The sequence below is a fragment of the Octopus bimaculoides genome, chromosome 19, assembly GCF_046866305.1.
Source record: "Octopus bimaculoides isolate indiv1 chromosome 19, ASM4686630v1, whole genome shotgun sequence".
NCBI classification, from domain to species: Eukaryota; Metazoa; Mollusca; class Cephalopoda; order Octopoda; family Octopodidae; genus Octopus; species Octopus bimaculoides.
The window spans coordinates 2,833,660-2,857,103 of record NC_142946.1 but is presented as its reverse complement, the minus strand read 5'-3'; the positions used below and the strand labels follow the sequence as shown (position 1 = coordinate 2,857,103).

Sequence of the window (23,444 nt, the reverse complement as noted above, 5' to 3'; positions counted from 1 at the left end):
TCTATCTATCTATCTGTCTATATGTATGTATGTATGTATCGATGTATGCATGCACGCATGTATGTGTCTATCTGTGCGTATGATTGTATATGTGTGATGTGGTTGAATCTGTGAGTGCGTTCAGTGGTAGATTAAACTAAGACGAAAAGATTGTGCTCTGTATTTGAGCGCAACTATGTTACAAAGGGAAAGAGAGCAAGAGAGGGAGGAGGGGAGGGGAAAGAGAGAGGAGGGGGAGAGAGAAAAAGGATCCAGAACTATAGAGATGTGAGAAGCTATATATAGACAAGAACTTAGGTCTATACCTGTGTATGTATAAATATGTATGTATGTATGTATGTATTACGTATGTATATATGTATATATGTATGTATATATATATGTAAATGTATGTATATATATATATATATATATATATATATATATATATATATATATATATATATATATATATACGTATATGTGTACATTAGGTATATATGTATACGTATACGCATATACATGTGTGTGTATACACATATGTATGTATGCGCATGTATATATACGTGTGTATAAGTGTGCATACACACAAGTATGCACACACTTGCATTGAATTTATTTCTTCTCTTTTTTCCTCTTCCTCCTCCTCCTCCTCCTCCTCCTCCTCTTCTTCTTCTTCTCCTTCTTTTTCTTCTTCTTCTTGTTATTATTATTATTATTATTATTATTATTATTATTATTATTATTATTATTAGTAGTAGTAGTAGTAGTAGTAGTAGTAGTAGTAGTAGTAGTAGTAGAAGTAGTAGTAGTAGAAGTAGTAGTAGTAGTGTTATTGATATTGTTTCTTTATTAAAGTACTCTTTGCTGTGTCATATCTGATCTCTGCTGTGATCCCTCTTGCCTGGATGTACAAACCAACCATCCATCTACCCATTCAAGTAAACACCTATCCATCCATCCATCCATCCATCCATCCAACCATCCATCCATCCAACCAGCCAGCCAGCCAGGCAGCCAGCCAGCCAGCCAGCTAGCCAGCCAGCCAACCAGCCAACCAGCCAACTAGCTGAAGACGTAGGGCAGTAAGTAAACAATTGAGCATCATTTTACCCAGTACAATATGTGTATCTTGATATAGAAACGTAATTTAGCTAATATGATATTTCTTTACCGAGCTTAATTAATTTTGATAACTTGGTGTTTAGTTAATGGTCAACTTCCCCAATGGAACCGATTTTCTCAGAATCTACTTTTGTTCCGCCGACACTGCTCTATTTCCGGTCGATGAAAAACATGGCTACCGGCTGTGCGTTAATTTCCGGTATTTCAATTACTAATGAACAAAGTACTAAATGGCCGTCTCGATACAAACGAATCTATAATCCATCGACTCTAAAATTTGATTTTTGATTTATTTGTTCTTATTTTGGTGATCAATGAATATTGATAACAGAGAGAGAGAGGGGGGGAGAGAGAGGGGGAGAGAGAGGGGGAGAGAGAAAGAGAGAGAAGGAGAATGAGAGAGAAGGAGAAAGAGAGAGAGAGAGAGAGAGAGAGAGAGAGAGAGAGAGAGAGAGAGAGAGAGAGAGAGAGAGAGAGAGAGATCTGCAAGTTCTTCAGGCAGCAGTTGTAACACTGTACAATTCAACGAACTCACTCGAGAAACCCTTCTTCTTCTTCTTCTTCTTCTTCTTCTTCTTCTTCTTCTTCTTCTTCTTCTTCCTCCCTTTCTTCCTCCTCTTCTTCCTCCTTTTTTCCTTCTCTTCCTCCACTTCTTCTTCCTCCACTTCTTCTTCCTCCACTTCTTCTTCCTCCACTTCTTCTTCCTCTCCTTCCTTCTCCTCGTCTTCCACGTCTTCCTCCTTTTCTTCCTCCTCCCTTTCCTTCTCCTCTTCCTCCTTTTCTTCTTCCACTTTTCCTCTCTTTTCTCCACTTCTTTCTCCTCGTCCTCTTCATCCGCTTCCTTCTCTTCGTTTTCCTCCTTTTCCTTTTCCACCTCGTCCTCTTTCTAGTCCTCCTCTTTCTCGTCTTCCTCGTCCTCCTCCTCTTTCTCGTCGTCCTCCTCTTCCTTCTCCTCCTCTTCCGTCTCTTCCTCCTCGTCGACGTCTTCTTCTTCTTCTTCTTCTTCTTCTTCTTCTTCTTATTCTTCTTCTTCTTCTTCTTCTTCTTCTTCTTCTTCTTCTTCTTCTTCTCCTCTTTCCCCTTCTCCTCACCATACATAAAACTTACAACGAATGTATGATTAATTAAAAAAATATTAATTAATCTAATTGTAATCAATGAAACACTTTGCTAATTGTTTAATTGGTTGCTGAACGCTGACCAGGAAATAAAGCCGAACAAAAGATTATCGGCGAAAGCGCAGTCTTAGAGGGTGGCCATCTTACTCTCCACTGAACTGTTACACGTCTAGCGTACGCATGGCTCCCACCCACGAGGTATTGTCACAGACCGATGTATATATTCTGGAAGGGAGGGGACCCCCCCTTTTTTTTTTACATGGAAAAAAAATAATAATAACACTGTGTAATAAAATTTTAATGTTTTCTTTTGTCTTTGGTCTGTAAGTGTTATTTCCGATTTGCTTCTGTCTAGAAATCAAAGGAAATCACTACTATTCCCTTCAAACGTTGCTTTTGTCATCTGGACATCAATGTTTTGAAACTGACCTATTTTCCATTACATTTCACACAGATTCAGCACTGAGTTACTGAAGCAGAAATATCGTTATAGCAAATATTCTACTTAATACTACAGATTTGCATGCCAGTTACTTGACCTTAACCACTTGAGCAGGTCCCTTAGTGGCTGACATGTCCCTTAGTGCATCCCGATGATGAGTAGGAGTAGTGGGGGAGCATCATAGACATGTGTTGCGAGGGATTCTTTGGGGTTTAAATAAACGTGACAGAAGTTTGAGAGAAACATTAACCATTTTTTATACTTTCTAGGGGTAAGCGAGGACAAAAATCGTATTCCACAGTGCAATTAGTTCAACACTTCATATTGTAAAACCTAAACTTTACTTTGCCTTTTTTGTTCTTCCGTAAACCAAGGGGTGGGGGGTAGTTAACGGCCCCTGACTAGGCGGAATGACACGAATTAGAAACCGAAACCCTTGTAGTCACAAATCTGATAATTTTATCGCTCGACAATTCTGAGGGGTTTGGAAACTTTGAGGGTTACATTTTGGGGAGAAGAAACGGTTTCGAAATAATGAAATAATCCAAAAAATTCAGGGAATAGTTTGAAGTTATTGGAGAAAGAGAGAGAGAGGCAGAGAGAGAGAGAGAGAGAGAAAGAGAGTGGGGGAAGAGCGCAGAGAGAAGGGAAAGAGGAGAGAGAAGGATTGAGAGAACTGGATGTTGTGGTGTTCATGACATTTAGAAGGACATTTGGAAGTTTAATCTGTTTTCACTTGTAATTGAAAGAGATGTTATCAACCACACCAGCAGCAGCAGCAGCAGCAGCAGCAGCAACAGCAACAACAGCAGCAGCAGCACCCCCCCCACCACCACCACCACCACCAGCAACAGCAGTAGCATCAGCAGCAGCAGCAACAACAAGAGTAACAAGAAGAAGATGGCATTGTGTCATTCCTTAAGAATTTCTTAATTCAGTGAAATGAGAAATTGGAAGAGAAAGAATTACAACAGGACATTGGATTAGGGTTGTTAAGGATTAAGTCACCCACCACCAACACCACCACCACCACCAACAACAACAACAACAACACCATATCATTCAACGAGAACTGACAGAGGTCGTTAGTTCGAAGATTGCTCGGAGACTGAACTGTGAGCGAAGCTATTGACCAACTTAGATTTTACCATTTTATCAGAGTCACATGGGGAGCGACAGTGACTTAAATGGTGTGTTTACGTCCCCGTAACTTAGTGGTTCGTCAAGGAGTCTGATAGGATAAGCGCCAGGCTTACACAGAATAAGCCCTGGGGTCGATGTGTTCGACAAAAGGCGGTGCTCCAGCATGGCCGCAGTCAAATGACTGAAACAAATAAAGGAACAATATATATATATATATATATATATATATATATATAGCTTGCAACTACACGCGTACCGTCGGCGATATCTTTTCCTTCTTTGGACTTTTCCCTTCCTCCTTTCCGACGAAGAGCTATGCTCGAAACGTCAAACTCTCTCCTGTCACCGCGCGTGAAACTAATATATTTCTTGTGCACGCCCTCACGTTCGTTTTTATTCGATTTTTCTTTCGTTTCTTTAATTCGTTTATCTGAATTGACTATATATATATATATATATATATATATATATATATATGACGTTGTAATTGTTTTTATAAATTGTTCCAAACCTATCTAGGGAAATGTCAGAATATAAATTTATAGGCCCTTGATTTGATAAGTGCTAACATACGACGATCTCTGCCTTTGGGTCGCTCAGTTGCTTCTGTCAAATAACACACACACGCACACACATATACACACACACGCACACGCACACACACACACACATATACGCCAATATTATTTACTTATTTGCAACCAATGGCTGGCTGCGACAACACGTGAATGAAAAAGCTCCTCTCCGCCAAAATGAGCCGAAATGCATGCAGTGTTCTTGGTTGCTGCTACTGGAGCGATTTGGCCTCCTCTGATATTTATTGTGCTTTTAACACAGCACATCTACAAGAGATGCTATCTCCGGACAAATACTGCATAACTGGCCTATTGTAATGAAACAAGTTTTATTCCAAAACAGTCCAATCTTACACAATCCGAAACAGTTCACGCCTAACCAAATCCTACCAAACTTTTCCGTGTATACCTTCTCTCTTTCTCTCTCTCTCTCTCTCTCTCTCTCTCTCTCTCTCTCTCTCTCTCTCATTCTAACCAAAATTGGAACTACGTTATCGTTTAACTTTCTGTCTCTAGCTTTCAGACATGTCTGCATGAATGGCCTTTTGTAGAGATGTGGATCTAATACTTCCCACCGGGTTCGAAATGGAACAGGATCAACCTGGACAAGGTTTGAACCTACAAATCTGATAAACTATCTCAATATCTTCCTACAATCAGTACCACCTAATATAGCCTATTATTAGGATACAACCCCTCCCCAAGTAAAGAAAATTGCTGGCCTCATTACACAACTGGAACTGTTCCTAATATATATATATATATATATATATATATATATATATATATATATATATATATATATATATATATATATATATAGGAATTGAAATTGCTGTAGTTGAGAATTGAAACAAAACACATTCCTTACAATAGGTGTGCACTCATTTCTAATTAAAACATTGTTATTTATCACGTATAAAAGCAGGCAAAAATGGCGACTGTCTCCCGATCAATAAAATATCTATAAGTACACAATATATTTTAACTCTGCTATCTTTTGGTAATGTATTAAATAAAACTACATGTCAAACCATTTTGATATCATCTCGATAGATTCAAGCATAGCTCGACAGGCATGGATTAATACATACTGAAATAGTTACGTCTATACCACTACAGACATACATGCCACCGTATATATATATATATATATATATATATATATATATATATATATATATATATATATATATATATATATATATATATATATATACATACATACATACATACATACATACATACATACACGAAGACACATATATATGTACATACATACCAATAGACATATCTCCATATATATAATGTGATTTAGAATCATATTACTCCACACATGCATGAAAATGTGCACACACGTACATATACACACATAAAGTAATAGAGTGTGTGTGCGTGAGTGTACATATACATTTACATGCATATGTTTATGCATACATACATATACATGCATATATACATGCATAGACATATATACACACATGCAGAAGTAAGTAAATAAAAAAATAAAAAATGAGGTAAACAATTTGGAAAGTGCATGAAATAAATAGCAGACGAGATTTCATTTGTAACGGTTTGTAATCGAATGACAAGGACGGGATTATTATCAGAGAAAATCTGATGAAAATCTGAATAAAAGACATTTATGTAAATATGAACCATTTTTTCTCCATCATTCCGCTTCAATCCGTGTCACTTGTGGCCCGACAACAAATATATGCTTGCTATATATACATATATATATACACACACATATATATACACATATATATATATATATATATGTATAATGCCTGCTATTTCGTAGCTAATATACTAATGGGCTTCGAGAAATTCAAAGCAATTCTTTCATATTCCGACTTTTTCCAACCGAATGATGTTTTATTTCGCCTTGTCTCTGCTTCTTTCATCTCTATCATTCAAATCTCGTTCTTCTCGTTCAATTTTTGGGGGTTTTTTTCATCTTAAATTCGCGCTAGCACGGCCATTTATTTTCTATTTCATCCAGACCGCTTAAAACGATTTACAAATCCTTCCATTTTAACAATGGTTTTATTTGTTTTTATCTTTTTGAAATTTTACATTTAACCTCCTCCTCCTCCTCCTCCTCCTCCTCCTCCTCCTCCTCCTCCTCCTCCTCCTCCTCCTCCTCTTCCTCTTCTTCTTCTTCTTCTTCTTCTTCTTCTTCTTCTTCTGTTTCTTCTTGTAAATGTTGGTATATTTTCAATTAAGTTCCTTTCTCAATTATTACCCTCACAGCAGTCACCACCACCACCACCACCACCACCACAACAACAACAATAACAACAACAACAAAACGACACTTGGCCGTTGGAACCGTTCTCTGGTTTTATTCTTTTAGTTCTTTGCGTCTCAGCTCAGCTGTCCTGTTATTATCGATATAGACTTCCTCGTTCACTAAACCACAGATCGATACTGTTGCTGTGAGAATTTAATTCGCTCACCTCTAATTACAGCGAAATGGGAAACCGTCTTGATGTGACTTTTCAGCGTCGACGAAAGGAATTCCACTTTTAGTTTTATTGATTCTAAAAAGATTAACCAAAACATATGCCATCACCATATTCTCTCGGCATTTTTCTCTTCATTTCTTTCGCTTCAACGCCCCTCCTTTTTTTTTTCTTTTGTCTATTCCAGCTATCCCCTCCTCCCCGAGTCACACCTTCTACTCTTAATAGATTAGACTGTTACTATTCAATTTGAAGCAATTGGTCTTCAGGAACAAATTAAAAGAGAAGAATTTACCAAATTAGCGAAAGTGTCACCTGGTTTGCACTCCTCTTCTTTCTTTCTTCCACTTTCTTTCAGTCAATTGTGTAAGACATGAGAATATAAAAATAATCCGAACTCTTCTTAATTCTTCACCTCACCCGTCACATTGCTATCTATTTCAGTGCGCGCACACACATACATCTAAAGAGAAAATGAGTGAGTGTGTATGTGTATGTGTGTGTGTGTAATATTACCTTTCTTTTAATACCATTTAAAGCACCGGCAAAGCCGATTGTAACCATTCTTCATTCTCCTCAATTTACTGTCAAATTTGGATCAAAATTTACAAACGTCCAACTCCAGAAAATTCATTTCTTATCGCTGTACAAGGTTTGGGATGATTTATTAAATAAGAGAAATGAGATTATGTGATGTCCATGCCTCTCTATCAATGAAGGAAGTAAAACGACTCAAACCAGGAATGAAAAAAAAAAAAGATGCAACTCTCCAAGGGTTCTTCTCCAAAACAACCAACTCACATGTCAAAGAATAAGTCCTGAGATCGATTAGTTCGACCAAAGGCGGTGCTCCAGCATGGCCGCAGTCAAATGACTGAAACAAGTAAAAGAGTAATAAAAGGACGTGCAAATGGAATATATTAGAGGGGAGTTACTAAAACAGGGAGAGGGTATTTTACTGAAATACGAAGTGGAGGGCAAAAAACGGATGTTAAATTTGAGTTCAAACTCACAATTGAGTGAAAGACATGCCTCAGGTATAAGTCAGCAAATATTGTGTTGGCCCATGGTATTCAATACGTCCATGGGATATTTGAGGGATATTTGGCTACTACATCAAGGATTACATTGTAGGGACTCCACTGTGAACTTGCTTCGATTGTTGTTCCTGTTAATGTCAGAGTTACAGTTTCTAATTCTACCGATGCTTTGTCTTGATCTTAGGTTTTTGATGATTTAATCTGCAAATTGGAATCAGAAGATAAAACTCGAGCAACAAAACTCCTCCATATTTACCTTTAATTGATCTCACCTTCTGTGTATCTAACTCAGATAAGTTACCTTTTATTAACCTCATCTTTTGTGACTATAACCCAGCTTAAAAGTTTCGTGTTTTTAAAAATTGTTTTCTTGATTGGCCAAACTGGATTTTGTGATAAAGTGATTTAATGAAAAGCGGAAGGGCAGTAACTATGACCATTTGTGGTAGAAGGGTCAAGGGAAGGAATTAATCTGCTCCAGATATAACAGAGACGGACACTGCTAAAGTTAACCAAGGACCAGCTGTTAGATTAAGTTCACTTTCCAAGAACAGAGACAGCCTCCACCTCGTCCGCCCCTACCCCATCCCACCTTGCCTCTGCCCCGGCCCAACAGGCTCCCACGCAGTTTCTACCTACCAGTTTCTGTGTGGACACCGGCAGGTTAAAGAAAAGATCCAAGGTTTCCGCTGCGTGTCGTAAAAGATGACTAAAGGAAGTTGAGGCAGGATTTGCACTCCGACCTCGTAAAACCTTCACCAGCAACGACTACCCCCAAAAAACATGCCCCATGGGTTGGAGGGTTGGTGTCACGTGAGTGGTGAAAAAGCGTCATCTGCTAGGAGTCGCAGGGAATCACCAACGAATAGTGGAGGCAGCGACTCACTGTTAAAGCACAAGACCACATACCACCACCACCACCACCACCACCACCACCACCACCACCACCATTACCACCACCACCACCACTACTACTACTATTAGTTTCTGTCACAAAACTTTATTCTCCCAGTGGCTGTGTTTGAAGACATTCAAACAAGATGTCGAAGCTACGTAATGGCAAAACTTTCTTAACCAAATAACCGTATTTTTGGATATTGTGTGTCATTCTTGTCGACGCACCTTCTTATATATCTGTCTATAAGCGTTTCTGTCAACATATTTGTCTGTATGCACACACACACACACACATTATGTGTGTGTGTGTGTGTGTGTGTGTGTGCGTGTATACAAGTGGCATTTTGAAGATGATTAGAAGAAAGAGCCATCGAAATTCATTGTAGTTAGAAACGGGTGAGTAATTACGTGAAAGAAAGAAGTGATATATACATACATACATACATACATACATACACTCACACACACACATACAACTCACACACAAGTAATGTTATAATATCATATGCGTTAACAAGTGTGATACACAGACACACATATATCAATACAAACGTTAGGACAACTGATTTATAAAACATCCCACACGTGTTACAGCTTCATTTCGTTAATCTTTTAATTATGAACTAAACAAAAAACATGTTTTGGAGGCAATGAAGCGAAATTATTTATATTTTCTGCTAAAACCAATTGGATAGAATTGATGGGAATATTAGAGAAAAGAAATTGAAAGGAAAACAAAAAACACAGACATAAAAAATAAACCAGAAGACAATTGTAAGAAAACTATATTTTGTAGTTTATCGTCTTTTCGTGTCTTTTATTGTACAAAGCATCTAATCAGTTCCATTGTTCAAGTTAGGATCTATTCTTCGTCCAGCAAACGGTTTGTTTACATCAATAAACTTATTCAATGTTCATCATTTAAGCTGATTTACTCTCGTCTTACAAAACGCCATTACAGCGAGGCTCGCAGTTAATCTCTCTACTCCCCCTGCTCCTCTTGGTCCTCCTGCTCCTCCCTTGCTATTATATCATGCTCAACAATGGAGTCAACGCTGTTTTTAATCAAACTGAGTGGTTTGTTAACAAATAAAGGACAAAATAAAAATTGAAACAGCTGTTATTAACTCGTTGAAACTGTCTTTCAGCTTTCAAAGATAGCCTCACTAACTTCTCGCTCGTTTTATCTTTTGTATTTATTTATCTATAATTATTATTATTGTTATAGTTGCGGTGGTGGTGGTGGTGCTGGTGGTGTTGGTAGTGCTGGTGTTGGTCTTGGTGGTGTTGTTGGTGGTGGTGGTGGTGCTAGTGGTGTTGTCTGCTACTACTACTACTACTACTACTACTACTACTACTACTACTACTACTACTACTACTACCACCTTTCTAATTACTATTAGATTTCTCATTTAATTAATAGTTGCTTCAATGTTGTATTTTACAGTCATTAATATACACCTAATAAATTTAATTAACCTTTAGTGTAGTTGTCAGCTGATACAGTGAATTTGCCCCTGTGATAAACAAACGAAGACAGCAATCAGGAATTTGTTGTTTCAATTTCTACTGGGTGGTGTTACGTAGAAAATAACGTTTCCACCTCCTATGTTTAAAAGAATAAAATATCAAAACAAACACTCAAGAATTGTAAATAAGTTTGCCATCGAGTAAGATATTTGTCTGCAGTGACCATGAGATGAGATACTCATGGATTTGGGAGGTAGTCATTCCAAGCGAGAGTACATCCTTGCCCGTGTTACGTGAGTCAATTCTTAAGGCTATACTGGAGTATATCAAGAAAGTAAACAACACAGTTCTTGGTTTTCGTTGTTGGTGCCATGAGAGCAGAAATTGTCTTTTCAAACGGTGCTATTTCTCTGTTTATATTTAGTAAACTTGTCTTTGACATGGCGGATCCAAACTATATAATCTTTCGTCGATGTTCAAATATTATTTTCAGATATATATGTACATGTGTGTGTGTGTGTGTGTGTGTGTGTGTGTGTGCCTGTGTTTGAATTTGCGTGTGTTATTATTCATATATACGCATATCTATACGTATGCCTAACACATGGACTCAAACCTGTACCTTTGCATATATGCATGTATGTATGTATGTATGTATGTATGTATGTATGTAAGCATTCGTGCGTATACTTTTGTACGTAAGTACTTTATTCAGTTATGCAGAATATAAGCACGCATAAGAGTATGTATGCATATATATGTAAATACATGCGCGCGTGTGTGTATGTATATGTAGATTTTAGGTATTATATGTATGTATGCATATATATAGACATATATATATAATTGCACACTTACATGCATTCATGTATGTGTATGTATATGTACATGTGTCTACGTCTATATATATGTGTGTGTGTGTGTGTGTTAGCTCACACATATATGCATTAAATTGAAATAAACCATTAGAGAAAGAATTTAACAATCAAGCATTGACCCCGCTCAAGACAAGTACCCTCGACAATAGAAGTTAGACGAAAGTAATTCCCTGCTCGAAGTTGTCACGGAAGTTTGCTAATAGACTTATCATAGCGAACCAGGCTCCAGCTCTCTTAACAGGCGGCGACCTATTCTTTTACGAAAACAGAGTAGAATTATAGCAACATCCTTCCGGTGAGGTTAATAATAATGTGGACATGTTGAGCCAGCATTTAATTATTTCCTCACACTCTAACCAACTGATGAGTCTACAGATTGTCTACAAATAATAATAATAATAATAATAATGATAATAACATCACAAACAACGATGACGATTACGTTTGCATCACTATTCTCTCTCTCTAACTTCAGATCGGTTCCAACAGCTTCCATTTACAAGCTGTTTGTTTACATTTTTGAAAAACATACATTTAATTCATTATCCTTATCATCATCATCATCGTAATGGATTTCATTGTAAATTGTTGTTGTTGTTCATAAATTTCTAAAATAAACTTTGCGCGACAGATTTAATTAAAATTCATTTTTAATAAACCGTGTGTCCAGAAACTGTTTGCCGTCTCGTTCGACACCCGCCATTTTGACATTTCGACTCGACAGACTTTTACTTGTCTCCTCCCTTCTTTTTTTTTATATTCAAATTTTCTTTTCAATTTTTCAACTTTCTTTTGTTTGTACTTTATCCCACCCACTACGTAAACGTATGAGATGATTTATTTATAAGCTACGGTATTTTCAAACATAGAAATATAAAACAAAATAACAAAATACAATATGAAACAAAACAAGAAAATACATTTTAATGTTCTTTCGAAAATTAAACTTGTATTAATTATATTCAAAACTTTATTTAGACTCGTTCGCTCGCAAGTTTGCGGTTATTTTAGTCAAAAATTAATCGTAATTATTTAAATATAATTCACAGACACTATTTTACAAAACAACGTAAAGAGATGAGATGGCTGAACACACACACACACACACACACACACACACACACACACACACACACACACACACACACACTTGGTTCAGACGCTCTAATTGCTGACAGTAGACTTGAGCATTGATTGTTGCATTAGGTGGTAACAATTCAAAGTGAATTACTTTGTAATCCCACCAGATAGAGAGAAGAACCTTTTTCCCATGGAGTTCCCTTCTCGGTTGTGGTTGAGCTTTTTCCCTTTTACCAAGCCACTGTTTACGACGTTTAACATTTCGATAGAAGATCCATTTTTCGTCACCAGTCACAAGTCTATCCAAAAATGGTAAAATAAGTTCGCGAGAATGGAGAGAAGAGCAGATGTCAACTCGGGATTTGCGATTGCTTTCGGACAATTCACGAGACACCCATTTTCCAAGTTTAGGAAACTTTCCAAGTTGTTGAAGATGACGATGAACAGTTGTATGGTTTGAACTAAGCTTTATTGCCAATTCTTCAACTGATAATGCAGGATTTTCTTCAAGTAATGCTTCAAGGAGCTTATCATCGAACTCAACTGGACGTTCTGTTCGATCTTCATCTTCAAGGCTGAAATCTCCACTTCTGAAGTTTGCAAACCATCTTCTGCAAGTTCTTTCATTCAAGCATTCTTTCCCATAAACTGAGTGTATGTTTTGAGTCGCTTCGGCTGCAGAGTTTCCTTTTTTGTACTCATAAAGCATTATGTGCCTTAAATGCTCTTTGCATACTTCCATGTTAGAAAGGGTTTTAATCAAAGAAATTTTAATTCCATTATTATGTAAAATAATATTTAATTAGTTTAAATGTACACAAATGCATAACGATAATTTTAAATTTCATTAGACATTCTAAAATACTATTAAATTTCATTCAATTTTAAAAAAGGTAAAATCGGACAGAACTTATAGGATGACCTGATATATATATATATATATATATATATATATATATATATATATATATATATATATATATATATATATGGGGGGTAGTACGTAAGTGTAGGCAGGAAGGGTGAAATAGCACTCAATACCAAAGGGATGGTGTATTTCTTTTTTTTTTATTACAATTGTAACAGTTGATACTCAGATTCAGTTATTCGAATTTCATGTTATCGATACTCAGACTGGATACCAAACGCTGTACAGGTGATCTGTATCTTAGAATATATACTTAAGTCTCGAGAGGGAAGTTCTCAAGTTAGGAAAAGCAGATGAGAAGCGGAGGCGAAAAGAAAGAGAACAATTGTGTATTTTCTCGTAATGACCGAGGAGCGCGTACTGGTTGACTTTTGAAATTCAAGCTAAACTAAAAGCGGATGATAAATTGTAAAATTGTAGATCTGTAAATAGTAAGGTCAAGGGTTCCTATTCATTCAGGTCATACATTTTTAGACAAATTTTGAAATAGTGAAATTGTGGGCGTTTCATTCTCAAACCAATATACTCTTTCATAAAATACAACATAGCTACATCATGTGACTCAGAACTACAGGGCATCACCATAGGTATGCCGCGTAACTCTGAACTACACGGAATGTCTTTGATTATAGGTCTGTTTGATCACGGCGAACCTGAGGTTAAACAGCATTCACTAATTTTTGTATTTATTGTACAGCTAAATGAAATATATTTCTAATCAATTCAATAGGCATAATTAATTATTTACATAATCATATAATTACTTAATATTGGTAATATTTTGTGTAATTACATAAGTTATGTTTTATTCTTCTTGTTTAACTAATTAAAAGACTCCAATAATATTTTCACTAATTAATGTATTTTCACATTTGAGTGTGGTCTGTTGGAAAAAGTGTCAGGTTTAAGTCATTACTCGTGGCTTCGTTACTTTAAGTTGTGAGTTCAAATTTCCCCCAGGTTAACCTCTCATCTCTATAAAGTCCCCTAATATTTTGTAACAGTAACATACTTGGATCGAATCCATAAACTAAACCCAATCCAAAAACTAATATTCGAATTTATTCTTCAATTTAGACTTAGTTGCTGTTGTTTTTGCTCCAGGTCAGTCTTCATCCTGCAACCGAGACCGTTCCGTATTCTATTCAAATATTGTGTATAAAGGACTGATTATTGGATGTCTCCTCCCTTGTCATTTCTTGTAAGGGGAATAGTTTAATACATTGATCCCTTGTATATGGCTGGAACACATTATCCCTCACTTAGAATTTGAGTTCGAAGAACAGAACAAAACACTAAGCAATCCAACCTGACGCTCTAGCTATTCTTCTTCCGGTTCCTGTTCCAAGCTTGAGTTCTGATGAAATTACGAACGCTATACATTCCAGCGGCTCAACTCTAACTTTAGGTTTCAGCAAGTCCAGTTGGTCTTGGGGTACAGCTGGGTCTTTAACAATGTTCTCTAATAAATATGGCGTCGTTCAGTGTAGACGAACAAATCATAAAATGGTTCATGGCAACAATATGTTTCAGTTTCGAATCCCAGTTAACGTTCAGTTCACTCCACAGAAACTGCTAAATGTTCTGTGGGATGGTATAAATATCTCAATGCCAGTTCCTTACTCGCCTAAAATACAGACCGATTTTTTGTCTGACACAAGTAACCAATAATTTTACGTAAAAATAGATGTGATAAACCTCGGATAGTAAATGCAATTTCTGAACACACACACACACACACACACACGCAAATGCAGAGAGAGAGAGAGAGAGAGAGAGAGTGTGTGTGTGAGAGAGAGAAGGGGGAGGTGTATGTGTTTGGAGTGGGGGAGTATGTGTAAGTAGTAGCTTTATTTCCAAAGAATAATGAAATGATTTTCTATGACTATTTCTGATATTAGCCTTCGTTTAAAATAGCATACGACACTTATTCTCTCTCTCACTCTCTCTCTCTCTCTCTCTCTCTCTCTCTCTCATCCTTCTTTATGTGTATATATATATATATATATATACATTTATATATATATATATATATGTGTGTGTGTGTGTGTGTGTGTGTGTGTGTCCCATCACCCAGCTCTTTCTCGTTCTATCAGAAATAGAACATAATGTAAGGAAAGTAAAAGTCCGAGAGCGATGACAAGTACCACGTTTGGCCAACACAAAGAAGCTTCAGCGTCGGTGTGTCCGTCAATGTTTTAAATCCAAGATGCATTGCATCCGTTGTCTGGATTGAATTCTTACCTCAACAAATTCAAAGAATACATCACATTTCACGCAAACACAGACTCCAGACAATCCATAGACTCCATCCAACAAAGCATAAAAATTAGCTTCAAATTTTGGCACAAGGCCAGCAATTTCGGGGGAGGAGATAAGTCAATAACATCGACCCCAGTGTTCAACTGGTACTTATTTTATCGACCTCTGAAAAGATGAAAGGCAAAGTCGATATCGGCAGAATTTGAACGCAGAACGTAGAAACGGTTGAAATGCTGTTAAGCATTTTGTCCGGTTTACGATACGAAGGGCCCGAGAGACAGAAATTAACGGATTTTCAGTGACATTTGTTCGACGGCCCAGGAGGAGTGACGGACTGGATAAAAGGATACTCTTCAATGTCTATCTCGGGGCCAGCTACTATTCTCGGTAACGAAAGTGGAATGTTAGAGAAAGCAGCCGAACAAATACCGGAACTGATGGTTAGCTGCACGAGGGACAAATCGCCTAGTTTGGATGGTTTACACTAAAAGCTTTGCGTTCGTATGCCAGACTTGTTCGGCGACCTCTTGGTAAATATCTATCGTAAATGGCAGCAGAACGGGAGAATTTGCAGTCCTGTAGGTCGAAGAGAGAGTATACGAACAAATATATAATGTTCGGCCCTTAACTTTGCTCAGAGCAGATTTGAAGATTTTAGCCCCGGTATTAACAAAGAGATTGACGCTTGTCATCAGTAGTCTGACTGGTGATGCACAAAACACGCGACATTGTGAACAGATCTGTACACGAACGAAGACGAAGATTGGTAAGAGTATTGGCACGGGTGGGGCACACCGCCGCTTTACGTAGCGGTAACAGTAGCCACAGTCAAAGCCAGGAAAAGTCAGTGGGCCAGCAACTCAGCACCTGGAGAGACTTGTTCATGTCGTCCAACAGCGTCTTTGGCCGCTGGATAGACTGGTTAAATTGCTTGGGGTCTAGTTTGACCAGGATGTCCAAGCGAGGAAGAACGGGGTGAGGTGGCCAGTCTCACCAAGAAATAGGCTGAGAGGAAGCCATCCCAGAATGTCGGGCATTTCCAACACCTATTACTGTCTGACCATCGTGCCTTACATCAGTTCCCGTCTGAGGAATCTGGTCTTCTACTTTTTTTTATGGAAGGAACGGACGCATTCCATTTTGCAGGCATCCCAGTTATTCTCAGCACACGCCGAGTAAAGAACCAAGCACATAACTGAATCTGCGAAATCTTCAGCAATTCCGCAATGGTGAACAAGTGTAATTTTCATGTCATACGCGTTTTTTTACAGCTCTTCTCTTTGACAGAACTGCAGCCTTTGGACAAAGATCGAGACAGATCTGGAATATCGTGAAACGCTCATACCCTCTACCAGTCGGACAATGTGGTCGATAGATGCTCTGTTATGGTACTCTTATAAGAGGATTAGTGGCGTGTAAAAACGACGACATTCTTGGGGAAACTCTGGGTGTCAATGGAAATGAAGTAGGAGGACTTTCGGACTGGGGCCCATGGATAATTTCTGGGAATTCGAGACTTGGCAGTGCTATCGGTAGGGCATTTCCTTTTCGATATAAACTCCACAAGCTCGGAAGGGCCGTCAACCGGGCTTGTACAAAATGCATATTGAGGAACAAAACTTTTCTGCATGCATCACCCAGTGCCCTAGTTGTGTTGATCTATGAAGTCAAACAGCCGCTGTTACGTATAGGACGGACCCGGCAGCCGGTTGGGTCTCTTGCTGGCTGGAAAGAGGATGCAGGTTTTATCTGTCTGGCGACTTTGATAAAAGAGTTTAGTGTGGAGGATGAGATTGAAAAGGCTGAAAGTAGGTGCCTTCCCCTATTGCCAAAATCCTCACCAACTTTTAAAAGCTTCACTTGGGAAGTAAAGAGAGAGAGTAGAGAAAGAGGTGGTGTTGAAAAGTTAACAAGAGTGCTGAGCGTGGTCTGAGTGAACAGACCTGTTCTGATCCTGCTTCCAGCTAGGAGAAGTTACGTGCTTTAGTAGTCAGGGTGACCCTGGTTGCCCTTGTTTCCACAGTAACCCTCGACAGTCCAACCGTTTCTAAGGAAATTCTTCGTTTTATTTTTTTTTATTTTCGTTATTTGTTTATACATTTTTTTATGCAATCCCACACTGCATTCTCCTCCGCCACATTTAAAAGAACCCTTAATAATTAATAACGAAACGATTATCATTATCATTATTATTATTATTATTATTATTATTATTATTATTATTATTATTATTATTGGGCTGGCAGAATCGTTAGCACGCCAGGCAAAATGCTTAGCGGTATTTCGTTTGTCACTGCGTTCTGAGTTCCAATTCCGCCGAGGTCGACTTTGCCTTTCATTCTTTCGGGATCGATAAAATAAGTACCAGTGAAACATTGGGGTCGATGCAATCGACATGCCCCCTCCTCCAAATTTCCGGCGTTGTGCCTTGAGTAGAAAGGATTATTATCATTATGAAGGCGGCGAGCTGGCAGAGTCGTTAGCACGCCGGGTGAAATGCTTAGCGGCCAGTTGTCTTCAGGTTCTGAGTTCAAATTCCGCCGAGGTCGACTTTGTCTTTCGTCCTTCGGGATCGATAAAATAAGTACCAGTGAAACACTAGGGTCGATGTAATCGTCTTATCCTCTCTCCCAAGTTCCAGGCCTTGTGCCTTGAGTAGAAAGGATCATTATTATTATTATTATTATTATTAACCTAATTCGCTACTGTGTCGTCAACAGAGCTCGGCTATCATGTCTGCTACAATGATGAGGGCGTGGTCAATATGATACGTCACTGTATAATGCTGGGACATTAACCAATGAGATCGCTGTGTTGCTGCTCAGTTCAGCCAACCGTCTGCTGTGTTGGCAATGTCTGTGAGCACGCCAATTTCTTGTGTTGGAGCCTCAATTAAGCAGTGATGGGAGAGCGATGATGTTTACCTCACAACACCGCTGACGACATCAAAACAACAACAACAGCGGGAGGAGGCGACACCTAGTGGATACAACTTTCAACGCTTACTGTCTCCAGAAACCCGTTAACTCATGTAGACGGTTTCAATCCATGCACGGAACCACGGAGGGAGAGAAATACAGCGGGACTTACGCAGGTTTATGTATGCTCAGGTGTATGTGTATGTGCAGGTGGGGTGTGATACTAATTAAAGGTAAAACGTTGGGTAGTAAGCAGGTGGGGGAGAATACCTGTACCGCACTAAACATGTATAAATAACGGGTGAGAAAAGAAAACACACCACACATACACACATACACACACATACATGCACACACACACACATACACAAACAAACGGATGAAACAAACCCACCCGTTCACCATCGATATTAACATCATCATCATCATAATCATCATCAACAACGACACAGTATACTCGAGTCTCTACGCCGAACAACGTATACATATCTATCTATCTATCTATCTATCTATCTATCTATCTATCTATCTATCTATCTATCTATCTATCTATCTATCTATTGTGGGAGAAAAAGAGAGAGCGAGAGAGAGAACATGACCATTTGTTTCTGGTGTGAAATGTGTCATCCAGGAATCTGGTAAAAGGAGCCTCAGAGCTTTTGTAGGGATTCCTTGCAATCTAGAATTGACCCTTTTATACGTATTCCCTTCGTTTCATTAAATCTCATATGAATGTCTTTCAACACACACAAATACAGTGATATACATATGCACACACATATATAGCTACTATATACATAAAAAACACATATAAACCAATATATATATATATATATATATATATATATATATATGCATGTATGTATGTGTGTATATATGTGTAAAGCCTCTCATAATATTTATGAATGTATTTGTATACACACATGCATATATTTACGTGTGTAAATATATATACATCCACATTCAACACTCACACACACAAAGCATATGTTTAACGCATTAATATTTATCTCATTGTAAAAGTGAGAACTAAACAAGGTGTATATATATATATATGAAACATACTTGAGTGAATGTGTATGGGTAAGTGTGTATATTCAATTATATGGATATATAATATAAATTACATATGTATGTACGTATGTATATATGTATAAATATATATGTATATACAGAGAAAGAAAGAGACCTTATGATGAAAACCTTGTCTAAGGTTTCGATTCACGTCGAGAAATCTTGATACATTTCTCTTATAGAAATTTAATAAATTATCTATTTTTGATAATTGATATTAACTGGTGATATTTTACAATTATTTGTGTATTCAATGTATTAACGGATTATCTTACCGAGTGGAAACATTAAAAAGGATAAAAATTATCGTGGAAAATATTTTTTTAAAAAATCAGAAAAGTGGCGTTAAATTGTGTGAAAAAATTGCGTCATTTTAAGAAGAAATTATCAATGAGAAAGATGGAGAGATTGACAGAATTTGTAAGTAAATCGTTCGATGCTGGGTCGGATCAACAAAAGAATGATTTCAATGAGAAAATGCAACTAATATCGGAATTAAACAGTCCTAATATTGAAAGCTCATCCCAGTTCGATAACCATCAGTCAGCAGTGTCGAAGGCAGTCGGGGTAGCGGCGGCGGCGGCGGCGGCAATCCTGCCGTCCCCCTATCGCCAGTCGCTGGTCGAAGTGACTAGTAGCACTTCTTCAACAGGTTCCAGTGGACATTTACCGAGGGAAAGTAATCAGGATATGACCACCATAGACGTTGTGGATGAGGCTGAGTTAACATCGAGTAAGAGCGTGAATTCCATATCGAGTGCCAGCGATCTTAACTGCAGACAATCGTTCTCAGGTAAGTCCTGTTTTCAGTGCGTGTGCGTCTGTGTGTGTGTGTGTGTGTGTGTGTGTGTGTGTGACCTTCTGTTCTCACCAGACCTCCACCCCCATCATGACTCAATCAATTATGAGATTCCTCACATTTTAATGTCGCCAGTTCATTCATTTGTCATTGAATAGGATTCCACCATGTTACTGAGAGTTTTTGGAAATGTTACTTTACCACGCGCAGTAAATAAATAAATAAATAAATATATATATATATATATATATATATATATATATATATATATATATATATATATATATATATACATATACAAAAATACATACATATAGATACGCAAATACATAGATATATGTATGTAATATATCTTATATATATATACGCGCATACCTATATCTAGTGCTATTAGTCTCTCTCTCTCTCTCTCTCTCTATATATATATATATATATATATATATATATATATATATATACACACACACAGGTGTTAATTAAGACAATTCTTACCTGTAAATTTATTATAAGTTATAAATGTCTGCCTGTTTTGCCCAGAACCATTGACTTGCACTCCGCGCCGCCAACCGCAATTACACCCAAGGGCCCCACCACCACCACCACCACCACCACCACCACCACCACCACTACCAAAATATCACGTTTTCACTACTGCTACTACTACTACTACTACTACAACAACAAATAGTTGTCATAATGGCCAAAAGGGTCGCACACAAAAACAAAAGGACGATACAAAACAAGGAGCGGGTGCTTTATATGAGACACGTGCACACAATAACATTTTAAAGAATAAAATTCTCCAAAATCGGGTAGCGCCACCCAGGGCCAGGGCTGACTAAGGAACCCCTCACATCCCGTGTCACCCTGCACATCGGATGCACTGTTTAAATGCACTCTCTCCCCCGTAAATTCCAGCCATTAGGCGATTATTATTATTATTATTATTATTATTATTATTATTATTATTATTATTATTATTATTATTATTAATGATAATAATAATAGTAATAATTATAATAATGATATTGAGAAGAGCGTTGTTGCTGTGAGAAAAATCACCTATGTAAATCATTTTTTCTTTTTTGTACATAATTTTATTTGATTTTGTAAATGAACAATCTGGTGTGTTTATTGTAACAGCCTAACAATGTATACAGTGAGTTTCTTTGCCCTGGGTGTCGGGAAGACACTCGGCAAGAAATGGAAAGAAAATTGAAAGAAAGAAAAAAATTCATAATAATCATAGTATTTATATATCTATCGTATATGTGTGTCAGCTGTACACCAATCGGTGATTCAAAAAACCGGGAATGGATGAATATATATGAAAAATAGAGTGTTTAATTATAAACATTAGACTTTATATATATATATATATATATATATATATATATATATATATATATATAGCAATGAGAAAATGGAGGAGAATATGCGGTACCCATCGACTTGCAAACAACGTATTCAGTTGATTAATCTGTTCATTTTATAACTATATTGACAAAAAACACAATATACAGACACTTATGACATACCATGTCATATTAACAAATAATTAAGATTTCAAATATAAAGGACATTTAGCAATTGGATAAGGGACAGAAACTTACAGCTGTTTCGGCGTAGCGTTGCATGCCCCATTACAACATATACAGAAACACACACACTGAATGAAAGTACACATTGAAGAAATCAAGGTGAATACCTGGATTACGTTATATATTATTGTTTTAGCACACGCGCATAAATATGCACGCACATATGCCAAAACGAGCACGCACGCACACACACACACACACACACACATACATACACACGTGCGCGCACACACACATACCCACGCATATAATGTACTAAAGCAACGTGCCGGAATATATCGACCGAAAAAGCGTAAACAAAAGCGTGCACGCACACGTACCCGCGAACACATTAACAGAAATATGCATAAATACACGTGCGTGCACACATTCATACATACATACATACATACATACATACGTGTATGTATGTATGTATGCATGTATGTATGTATGTATGTATGTGTGTGCGTGTGTGTATGTGTGTGAGTGTACGTATGTCTAGTGGCGGACTGGGTCTAAAAATATTGGTTGCCCGCAACTACAAGGGGGCCCACCCGCATCTACAATACTCTTTTATTCTTTTACTTGTTTCAGTCATTTGACTGTGGTCATGCTGGAGCACGCTATCATTTAATTTTTTTGTTTGTTTTGTTTTTTGTTAAAAGTAATCTTTTCAACTGTCTACAAACACAACCAGGCTGAAATAACGAATGCATTCTCCCAGGAGTGAATAAAAAATTCTCAGACTTGAGGGGATGGGCCCCTTAGATACTAACATGGGCCCCATACATAGATTCTAATGGCGCAGGGGCCCACTTGCCATCGGGCAAGCTGGCAACCTGACCAGTCCGCCACTGCGTACCACTGCGTACGTCTATGTATTTCGAACATATACTTGTCTGGCAAGGGAGCTGCGATGGCACTGTGGCAGTGGCAAGGGAGCTGCGATGGCACTGTAGAAGTGGCAAGGGAGCTGCGATGGCACTGTGGCAGTGGCCAGGTCGCAATTGGTAGGATGGCACTTTTGACTGCATATAAAAAAATGAGTAAGTGAAGATAACAGATTTTGTGTGATTTTTGAATAGTCAATATGCATCATCCATGCTGTAAATGCGGAACACACACACACACAAAAGGTAACATCGTACATAAGAATACGGTGAATACATCAACATGTTTTTTAATGCTACTTATAGTTGCGTAAATACGCTGATATTTATGTAAATATATTTGTTCTTAGATTCACAGAAAGTTGGCTTCTGGAGCTGTTTCTTTCTTTTCTTGTTCAACCCATATTATACACACATCTATACATATATACGTGTGTATGTAAATATATATGTGTGTGTGTATATATATATTTATATAGACATGTTTGCTTGTATACATGCGAATATGAATACATACATACCTCATACACACACACACATACATACTTCATACACACACACACACACATACACACACAATTATTATCATTATTATTATTAAATGTAGGCAGAAGTTACGGTTGCGATTCATCGACTAAGCATTCGGTGCATTGACACTTATTAGTTCCGTATGTGCAAATACACGAAAATCTCGGCTCTTGAGTCACTCTGCAATAGCAACAACAACACTAATAATAATAATAATAATAATAATAATAATAATAATAATAAT

The 23,444-nt window shown here is 37.5% G+C and overlaps 1 protein-coding gene across 1 annotated transcript in view; it reads left to right on the top strand.

Moving 5' to 3' along the window:
- Positions 1-19,187: 19,187 nt before the first annotated feature.
- The window catches only part of LOC106882691 (short stature homeobox protein 2), a 111,209-nt gene continuing 106,952 nt past the window's right edge, over positions 19,188-23,444 (top strand). Inside the window, exon 1 of the mRNA XM_052974853.2 lies at positions 19,188-20,193. Within this exon, the coding sequence (XP_052830813.1) occupies positions 19,791-20,193 (403 nt within the window). The 5' untranslated portion in view covers positions 19,188-19,790. The remainder of the gene's footprint in view (positions 20,194-23,444) is intronic.